This window comes from Octodon degus, unplaced genomic scaffold, assembly GCF_000260255.1.
Source record: "Octodon degus isolate 3935 unplaced genomic scaffold, OctDeg1.0 scaffold00056, whole genome shotgun sequence".
NCBI classification, from domain to species: Eukaryota; Metazoa; Chordata; class Mammalia; order Rodentia; family Octodontidae; genus Octodon; species Octodon degus.
The window spans coordinates 11,378,926-11,389,371 of record NW_004524632.1 but is presented as its reverse complement, the minus strand read 5'-3'; the positions used below and the strand labels follow the sequence as shown (position 1 = coordinate 11,389,371).

The window sequence follows — 10,446 nt, the reverse complement described above, 5'->3', positions numbered from 1 at the left end:
TGGGACTATAGGCATGCTCCCCCAGCCCCTGTAAGAGACCATCTTCTTTATTTTCTTAATTTTTTTAGGGAAGACAGGGTGTTCAGGGTCTCACTACTATCTTTCTTTTTTTTGGCAGAACCAGGGATTGAATTCAGGCTCTTGCGCTTCTCAAGGAAGCACTTATTCTGCTGCGCCATCTCCCCAGCCCCAGGGTCTCACTACTAGATCGGACTTGTAGTGATCTGCCTGTTTACAGCCTCCCAAGAGCTGGGACTGCAGGTGCACGTCACCACCACGCCCAATCTCAAGTGCCATCTCAGACCAGGGGCAGGGCCTGCACGGCAGGCGCAGGAATCGAACCCCGAGCTCCTGCTTGCAGGCACTTTAATCCGCTGAGCTATTTGGCCGGCTGAGACCATCTTTTAAATTTATTTTATTTGTGTGTGTGTGTGTATGTGTGTGTGTGGCCAGCTCAGCTCACCGGGGGCGGGGCTGGCTGGCATGTGGTGCTGGGGGATTGAACCGCGTCCCTGTGCTTTGTTAAAGCCTGTTCCAAGTAGGTGCCCTAGACCACTGAGCCATCTCACCAGCCCTGAGACCATCTTTTAAAAGATGCTTTTCTTTTTTTTTTTTCTTTTTTTTTTCTTTTTTCTTTTTTTGTGGAACCAGGGATTGAACTCAGGCCCTTGCACTTGCCAGGGAAGCACTTACTCTACTGAGCCATCTCCCTGGCCCCAAAAGATGCTTTTCTTAATAAAATATGAGAAGAACTGGATATGCAGCTCACTGCAAGGGCCGTGGGTTCTAGTAGCACACATAAAAAAAGTTTTGCTTTAGATATACTTTCTTTAATTGATGTTATTTATGTGCATATTATTTTTTTAATGTATTTAGTACACAGACTGTAGGGTCTCACTACAGAGATTGGATTAGTAGTAATCCTCCTGTTTTCAGCCTCCTAAGCGCTGGGGTTACAGGTGCGTGCCACCACGCCCAGTCTGAGTCGCTGTCTCAATGCCCCCTGGGGGCAGAGCTGGCAGGGCACACTGGGATCAAAACCCAGTCCCTGTGTCTGCCTAAGCAGGCGCTTTAATCCACTGAGCTATCTGGCCGGCCCTTGTGTACATATTCTATCTTCTTCATTGGACTAGACTAGAAAGTCCTTATAATCCTGTGCAGGTGAGTCAGCACCATTTTGTCTTTATTAGAAATCAGCATTTTTTCCTCTCCCATAATAGGGATTTAACTGAAGAGGGCTTCCTAAGTTGCCCAGGCTAGACTCGAACATGGTCTAGAAGCAGGCCTAAAATCATAGGTCTCTGCCCCACACCTGACTAACGTTACATATGGCGTTGCACCTGGCATCTCTTTGTTAGGCATCTGCTGCACATCTGCTGAATGAATGAGTTACAGGATGCACACAGGGGGTCCTAGAATTTGAGGCCTGGGCCAGCTGCCCACCCCACTCTCAGGAGCTTGGAAAACGGCCCACTGTGCTTCGGGCCCACCGACTTCACCCACTCGGTTCTCAGGGCCCTGACTTACTCCAAAAACAACTCGAGTACCTAAATGTCTCCCTCTTCTAAACACCCTCCGGTCTCCGCTCGGATTCTGTTGCCTCTCCTGAAGTCTCCTGCTGGATGCTGTGCTCTGCTTCCGCCCTTGGCAGCTCAGCTGAGGAGAAATGAGGGCGCGCCTGCCAGCCACTCCTCAGATGCACCACACTCTCGTAGCCCAGACGTCTGCCAGGTAGGGTGGAGGTCGCTGGCCCACTCTGTGGATAATAGAAGCCCGGGGCCTTGTCACTTCCTGAGTTGGTGACAAACTTGGGAGCCCCTGTTCCTCGGGCTGTGGGTAGTGGCGCCCGTGGTCTGTAAGAGATGCGGAGCTGGGAGGGTTGAGCCGGGGGAGGATGCAGGCCGCAGAAGGTCTACAGCTCCGAAGCCTTTGCACTGTAACACGGAAGCAGCTAGCGCTAATTGCAAGAGGAGGGTTTTTGTTTTTGTTTTTTTCTTATTATATTTATTTATTTATAACCATTACTACCAGCTGAGGGAAAGGCCGGAGAGCACTCCAAAGGTGACAGAGACGCAGGTGAGCGGATGCTGGCCATCCTGCCGTGAAAACCTCATAAAGCCGAACGGGAGTCTGTGTTCTCCAGAGATTCCTGGCAGGACTCAGGAAGCCCCTGGACTAGCTGCTCCCTGGGCTCAGGAGGTGGGGATGCTTCCCGTGGTCCTGGCATTTCCGGGAGCCCCAGGGCCACTGCAGCCCCAAGGTGAGATGCCGGCACCATGACGGTCCATTGCCAAGTCTGCGGAGCCCACAGGCCACCTCTGGTTTCTAACCCAACACCAGTGACATGGGACGGGGAATGGTCAGGTCAGCCGCTAACCCAGGGCCTCACTCTCCTGCACCCCCAGTCCCTCAGCCTGCACTGTGAGGATGTACAGCGCCTGTGTGCCCCCAGTGCCACCGATTGTGCACTCACAGCGAGCAACTGTGTGTCTTGACGATTTCACTCCATTTCTTTAAAAACAAAATCTACAGGAGCCAGGGAGATAACTCAGTAGAATAAGTGTTTGCCTGGCAAGCACAAGGGCCTAAATTCAATCCCCGGTTCCGCCAAGACAAACAAACAAAAAAAACCCCTAAAGCCACCTATGGAATGTGGAGGGAAGGGCGCCTGGCTCTGGGCTCCTATGGGGCGTGGCCATGAGGGACAAGGGCGGGCAGTCTGGGCTGGTCCTCCGGGGCCAGATGGGAGCTGGGAATGGGAGAAGCTGAGGGGACAGGACGGCGGCTGCAGAGGCCAAGTCGCTCATTTGCATCACAAGTGGTCGGTTTCCCTGCGTCCCTCGTGGGATACAATGGACAGTTGTTTGCTGGCACAGCAGATTGGTCACAGGGAGAACATGACAGAGCCAGTGATGGTGATGGATGGACGGCCCTGGGGCAGGCTGCTGGGAGCCACCCTCTCCGGCACCCTGTGGACTCTTGTTATTAAGAGGATGGGGCCTTGGAGAGCAAACCAGGCCCCTGGCTTATTTTATTTTTGTGGCCCTGGGAATTGAACCCATGGTCTTCCCGCTGAGCCACGGTCCCAGACCTTTATTTTTAAAATTGCAGTCCTCCTACCTCAGCCTCCCAGAGTGCCGCAGTTACAGGTGTGAGTCCCCCTTCAGTGTGACCTGATCCTAGGACAGAGGACGGGAGGGGTGTGGAAGGGAACATGAGACTTGCCGAAGACCCAACAGTGAGTGTACAGCAGTCAGGGCTTCCAGAACCTTCTAGAAGGTTCCTTCAGGGCACTACCTTCATCTGTGCCTTGCCAGTCTGGCACCCTATTCCCATTCTGGGCTTGGGTTTCCATCCTCCTGTCTCTTGTATCTATCTAATCTCTCCTTTCTCTAGCCTCACCACCCCTCTCTCTTTCCCAGGCCTCCAGGATAATTACGCAGCTGTTGCTGTTGGCTTTTTTTCAGTCTTGCTCTGAAGTCCATGCTGGCCTGGAGCCCTCCTGCCTCAGCCTCTGGAGTGCTGTGATTACAGTTAGGCCTGGGCCCCTAAGCTTCCCTTTAAACCCTGCCCTAACCAGAGCTGGTTTGGCAGGAGAGGCGGGAACTTGGAAACGCCTCCGAGTCTGGGGAGAGGTGAACGGAGCCAGCGTGTCCAACCCATCTAAAATCAGGCTTTCTCTTTTCAGCCTTCCTGTTCCCTGCTTTCCAAGGCCCATACTGAGGCTCAGAGAGGTTGAGTCACTTGTCCAAGATGGTCCAGTGGCAGATGGTGGCAGACACAGCCTCAGGGCCATCTTCTTGTTCCCCTTTCTACTGGAGCCCTCTCCTGCTAGGCCCAACGCCTCTCCAGGGTGTGGCTGCTCCCCAGGCCTCCTGGGGGCCGGAGACAGCAGTCACCCCAGAGATCCCTGGCTAGCCCCAGCCACAGGGTCCCCTCCTGCTCAGGGCTGCTCCCCTTTGGTGGTCATGGCCAGAGCTGGGGTCGCTGCCTTGCATTGGTGGAGGGGGCTGGGGTGAGTGGGTGTCTGCTTGTGAACAGAAGGCCTCCGGGTTCATCCTGACACTGAATGAAAAACTCCCCAATTATTTGCCCAGCCTCATTAATATGCAGACAGACATCTGTTATTTAGAAGTCAACAGCAGCGGTGGGGGAGGGGTGCCTGGCTGCCTTGTCTGTGGCTTGGGGGGCGCCAGCTGCCTGACACAACCCACCCTGCAGACCTGAGGGACCCCTGGACCTCTCCCCACCCTCGAGGAAAGCAAAGAGGGGCCAGCCAGAGACAGGAGAGGGGCTGAAATCACAGAAGCTGATAAAACAGATGCTCAACTCTGGGAGGGGGCAGAGTCACCCCAGCGATGTCCCTGGGAAACTCAATACACCCTGGACCTACAGGAGTCCCGCCTCCAGCCCACTGGGGAGTCTGGTAGCTGGGTGGGTTACCATGGCAACGTGGGGTCCTCAAAGTTCCTACAGGAAAATGGGGACAGAATTCAGAAATATGGAGACCCGAGGACCTCGGCCTCCAGGTTCAGCTCCTAAGACTGGTGCAGAGGAGAGGCCGCCTCCCCTGCCCTCTCCTCAGGCCTAAGTCCCAGTGCCAACCCCACACCTGCCTTTCCTAGTTCCCTCAAGCCAGCCTTGGTCCCTGAGGACCCTGCCACTGCCTCTGGTGTAGAGGGTGACAACACAAGGGGTCTGTGCAGGAGATAAGCCCCTTTATTCTGGCTTACTGGGGACTGAACCCAGGGCCTTTGCACTGAGCTATATCTCTTCTCCTTTTTCAGTTTTTATTGTTGAGAGATGGTCTCGCTAAGTCCCTGAGTTGTCCAGGCAGGACTTTGACTTGAGATCTTCCTGCCTCAGCCTCCCAGAGTATGGGGGTGACAGGTGTGCACCACCATGCTCCACCTCTCTGATCAACCTCTTCCAAGTATGAAAACAGCCTCGGAGAGCCGCTAGGCCTTGCCAGACTCCCCAGGAAGGAAACCTAGGGCTGGACATGGGTCCAGAGGCAGGCATCTGTCTCCGAAGCTCAGCTCTTTCCCTGCCTGTCCCCAGAAGGCCACCTGTGTGGGACTCCTGACAGCGACAGCTGGGTGTCTCTGAGGTTAGAGTCTTCAGGCCTCCTCTCCCTCCTCCCAGAGGGCTGATTGCTGAGGTTAAAAAACTCCAGCAGGATCACAGCATGATCAGTTATTTATTCCATTAAATGATTAACGCAGCTACATTGTTTCCCTAATGGGTGTGGGTGCCTAATTTGTGGGGGAAACACAGCTGCAGAAGTGGGGTGGGATTCCTGTGTCTGCAGGGGCCGGGTTGAGGCCCCGGCATAGCCCCTCCTGGCCCTCTCCCTGTACTCGCTCTTAGAGGGGACCGGCATCAGTCCTGGTGGGACTGGCAATGTGTTAAAACTTTGGGGGTTTCTCTGGCTGATTTATCTTCCTCATTATGTTTGCTTTTGGCAGATATTGAAATTCGTTTGTGTTCCCTTAGGGCAGGGCCAGGAGAGCAGAGGGCAGAATGCCCTGCAAGCTGGAGGCCTCAGACTCAAGCAGGCTTTGTGCCAGATGACCCCAAGTGGAGAAAAAGCTGATGTGTGGGGCAAGCCTGTGATCCCAGCACTCGGAGGCGGAGGCAGGAGGCTCTCCAGGAGTTCAAAGCCAGTCTGGGCTAAATACTAAGACCCTGACTCAAAAAAACTCACAGGAAACAAATCTGGTCACTTTACTGTCTGCCTAAAGTCCCCCATGGCTGCCCACATCCTCAGAATATAGCCCTGTTGCGGCTGGTGAGATGGCTCAGTGGTCTAAAGCACCTACTTAGAACAAGCTTAGCAAAGCACAGGGACCGCTGTTTGATCCCCCAGCACCACATGCCAGCCCGCCCCACCCCCAGGGCACACTGAGACAGCGATTGAGACTGGGCTGAGCGTGGTGGTGCTCGCCTGTAATCTCAGCGCTTGGGATGCTGAAAACAGTAGGATCACTTCATCCGATCTACGTAGTGAGACCCTGTACTACTTTTTTTTTTTTTTTTTTTTTTGCGGAACCAGGGATTGAACTCAGGCCCTTGCACTTGCCAGGGAAGCATTTATTCTACTGAGCCATCTCTTCGGCCCCAAAATACATTTTTTAAATGTTTTAAATTACATGCTCCAGGGCTGGTGAGATGGCTCAGTGGTCTAAAGCACCTACTTAGAACAAGCTTAGCAAAGCACAGGGACCGTGGTTCGATCCCCCAGCACCACATGCCAGCCAGCCCCGCCCCCTGGGGGGCTGAGCTGGCCACACACACACACACACACACACATAAATAAAATTTAAAAAAAAAAAAAAAAGAATATAGCCCTGTTGCCCTCATGGGTCCCGCAGTGGCCCCTGTCTGGGTTCCATGCTATGAAGCGGACCATACAAAGTACATCCTTGGAGCCGCGGAGATGGCTCAGTAGAATAAGCGCTTGCCTGGCAAGCACAAGGGCCTGAGTTCAATCCCCAGTTGCACCCCCCCCCCAAAAAAAAAGGTTCATCCTCATGCCCAGAGTTGGCACCTGCTGTTCCTTCTGCACCTTTCCTGGCCCTTCACTGCCCCACAAATTTCTTCAACCACCAGGCCCCTCACAGGTGTGGGCAGGAACATTTCCCAAGCCAGTCACCCTCACCTCACATGGCACCGGGGACCTCTGCTGTGCTGTGGTTCACCTCCCCAAGGCTGGAGACCCGTCTCTGCCCACAAGCCAGCGCATGGCACAGGCTGAAGCAAGGGCAGCTGGTAATCGGGTGGGATCTGGGGATGGAAGGCTAGGTCTGGGAAAACAGGTACAGCAGGGGCAGGAAAGGAGGCCCAGCAGGGTCCCAGGGGAGAATGTCACCAGAAAGAGGCCAGTGGGACCAGAGCCAGGGTGAAGAAACAGGACAGTCTGCATGCAGACTCCAGGCACACAGGCCAGCACTGTCCTCCTGACGCCTGTGCTCCCAGCTCTCCTCCAGGAGTGCAGGTGGGTGGACCCCAAGTCACAGCAGAAGCTCCCAACTGCTCAGGAGCCCAGCATCCAGCTGCTCGCTGCTAGGGAGGAGACTCAGGCCCAGGAGGGGTCAGCTTCCCAGATGTGGCCACAGTGCCCAGGTTAGCTAGGCTGGAGGGCAACCCCAATACCTGCTGTGTGGAATACACCAGGACCCCTAAAGCCAAGGAGTGAAGAACCCCAGGCTCCTAAAGGTCTCCACCGATCCAACTGTGTCTGCCACCCTGCTCTGTGTCTACCTGCCTGTGGGGACCAGAAAGTGCCCAGGGCAAGCCACCCCCACCCCCACCCCCACCCCGAAAGACACGGGTAGAGTGGTTTTGGAAGAAACAACACACAACACAAGTATAGCCACAGCGTTCTCCAAGGACTTGGGCTTTATTTCGGGACTGTCCCAGGTGGGAAAGGGAGGCCAGGTCCAGAGGGTGTGCAGAGGGGCTTCTCTTAGCTGGGTGTAGGGTCTGGGGGTAGCACTATGCAGGCAATGAGGAGGAGGAGAGGACCGGGAATGGAGCTCACAGACTGACTCTTGCCGTGGGGACAGGAGCCAGGGCCAGGCTGTGGGGCCAGGGCAGGAGGGAGGGCCCTTTGCGGAGGAGACAGCAAGGTCACTGCGTGACGCTGGCTTCCTGAGTGGCCATTGTCCATCCTGGCTCACACTTGATGCCCAAACTGAGCTCCCTCAAGTTCCGGCAGAGAGAGACAAAGAGGATGAGGCATGGTGCCACCCACCCCCTGCCCTAGCAACTTCCTGGCTGGGGTCGCAGATGAAGCCTAGGTGCCCTCCCACCTTGCCCTCCGGGCCCTCACATGAGGCTGCAGCTCTTGGCCCGGTCCTTGTGCATCTCGCCCTCACCACCCCGCTCCGGCCGGCCCGACAGTGGGGTGGATCGCTGCAGGCCCCGGCGCGAGTCAGTGCGTCGCAGCTGCCGGTGGCTTCGGCCCAGGGATGCCACAGTGGCCACGTGAAAGACGTCCCTGACACTGCGCTCTGAGGACCGGGAGGAGCACTCTACGTAGGACACAGCCCCCACCTGCTTGGCCAGCACAGTGCCCTGGAGAAAGGAGCAGGGAGGTCAGAGGACTGAGGTGCAGCCCAGCAAGGGGTCCAGTGGGCGTGGACTAGGCTCAAGGCCAGGTCTTGGGGGGGTGGTGTCACAGGATCAGGTCCAGGCCAGGGCAAAACCATAACCAAGGACTATGTTTCTGTTTTTGTTTTTCACCGTATGGAAGACTGACACCAGGGCGAAGCTTGCATCCCCAGCCCTTTTTTATCTTCAATGTTTCTTTTTCTTTTTTTCTTTCCTTTTTTTTTTTTTTTTTTGCAGAACTGGGGCTTGAACTCAGACCCTTGCACTTGCCAGGGAAACGCTTATTCCACTGAGCTATCTCCCCGCCCCCCCTTTATCTTTAATTTTCAGACAAGGTCTTGCTTAATCAAATCAGGGTTAGGGGCCGGAGATATATATATATATATATCAGGGTTGTGCACGTTGGCTTGAAATTTGAATTCTGCCTCGGTCTCCCAGAGCACTGGGATCACAGGCATGTGCCACTACACCCTGCCACACCCTGCTAGGTAGTATGTGAAGGCCAGAGGACCGAGGTCCAGGTTCAGGTTGGGGCGGAGGTCCAGGGTCCCACCTGCTCGTGTGTGACAGGGATGAGCCTCTGCTTTGACAGCTCCCGCAGGGTGGCCAGGTCTGTCCGCATGTCCAGTTTACACCCAACCAGCACCACCTTGGCATTGGGGCAGAACTCCTGCGTCTCCCCCTGCCACTGTAGAGGGGAGAAACAGGCTTATGGGGTGGACACAGGGAGCTCCCAGCCCTCCTCAGCCTGCTGGAGGCTCCCGTCTCCCCAGAAGATGGAGGCGTGGGCTGAGAAGGCCAAGAGAGGCCTTCAGGGGGCTGGGACCTCCTCCCTCTGGCCAGGAAGACCTGGCACCTTGGAACCCTGCACTCTTGCCCAGCTCTGAGGCTAGCAGGAAGAGGAAGAGCGGGAGGCACCGGCACGTCGCCCACACTGCCCGGACTTCATCTGCTCCCCTCTGCTCATCCCGGGCTGCAGTCACCTGCCCCACTCCGCACCTTCTTGAGGACACTGTCCAACGTCTCTGGCCGGCTGATGTCGAAGCAGATGAGCACAGCATCCGAGTCTGGGTAGGCCAGGGGCCGGACATTGTCGTAGTAAGAGGAACCTGAGGGGACAGCAGTGAGGAAGCACATGACCACTGGGGGGGGGGCGGTAGAGGAAGAGACACAGAGACCAAGGGACTGCGGTAGAGGGGTGGCGGGATTACAGGGATGTGCTGCAATGCTTCGGAGGTCGGGTTTTTTTTTTTACTTTTTTCTTTCTTTTGCACTATTGAGCATCACCCCTTTTTCAGATTTTGAGACAGTGTCTTACTGGTCTTACTGTGTTGTTCAGTTACCCAGTCTGATCTTAAATTTGCCATCCTCCTGTCTCAGCCTTCCAGACTGCTGGGATTACAGGTGTGCACCTAGGTACCTGCTTGAGTTTTGGAACCTTCTGAGATGCTCAAGAAATTTTGCAAGTGCTTTTTGGATTCTGACAGGTGTCCTATAAAGCCTCCAGGAAACTGTGTGGAAATATCAGCCCTCTCCTGTCCAGCAGTGAGGGGCAGGGCCGGGGAAAGTTCTGCTGCATCCTCTTGGGACTTGGCCTCTGCTGCCTCCAGCTCTGTCCGGCAGGAGAAAGGCTGTACCTCAGTCCTTCAGCGGTTCTTCCTGCCCAGAGAGTGAGGCACCAGGCTTTCTCCTTAGGACAGTCTCCCGGGCTCGCCAGCTCCTACCTCAGTTTCCCTGGCATTCAGTAGAACATGAAATTTCTCTCTAGACAGGAGGAGATGTGCAGAGCTGGCCTGAAATCTCAGGATCTGGCCGAGCAGGGGTCAGGGCAGCGACGGAGGTCGGGTGACCCTGGGGCCCAGGCTACCTGAGGTGTCCCACATGTTGAGCTCAATGCGGCGCTTGTCGATCTCGAAGCTCGCCGTGTAGTTCTCAAAGACGGTGGGGACGTAGCTCTGCGGACGGGGGAGGGGGTCGGCGTGAGTGCCCGCGGAGCCCCGCGGCCGGCCGCCCCGCAGAAGTTGGTCTGGGGCCCGTGGGGGACCCCGATCCGCCGCCCGGGGATCAGAAGGGGCCCGCCGGGCGCCCTGGCCCTCTCTCGCCCGCTCGTCCCCGCCCCGCGCCGCCCCGGCCCGGCCTCGCGCCGCCGGCCCGCTCACCCCGGGGTAGGCGTCCTTGGCGAACACCTGCAGCAGCGCCGTCTTGCCGCACTCCGCATCCCCCACCACCACGATCTTGCAGCGCCCGCCCTGCGCCTCCATCGTCCCCGCTGCGCGATGTCAGCCCCCGTGCCGTCCGCCGCCCGGGCCCCGCCGCTTCCCCCGCCCCCGC

At 56.3% G+C, this 10,446-nt stretch overlaps 1 protein-coding gene across 1 annotated transcript; it reads right to left on the bottom strand.

Moving 5' to 3' along the window:
* Positions 1–7,387: 7,387 nt before the first annotated feature.
* Positions 7,388–10,446, bottom strand: Rnd2 (Rho family GTPase 2). The gene is made up of 5 exons (XM_004633803.3): positions 10,275–10,446; positions 9,983–10,070; positions 9,115–9,224; positions 8,669–8,803; positions 7,388–8,079 (listed from the first exon to the last, which is right to left on the bottom strand). Exons 1-5 carry the CDS (start codon positions 10,374–10,376, stop codon positions 7,831–7,833), a joined length of 684 nt encoding a protein of 227 aa, XP_004633860.1. The 5' UTR covers positions 10,377–10,446; the 3' UTR covers positions 7,388–7,830.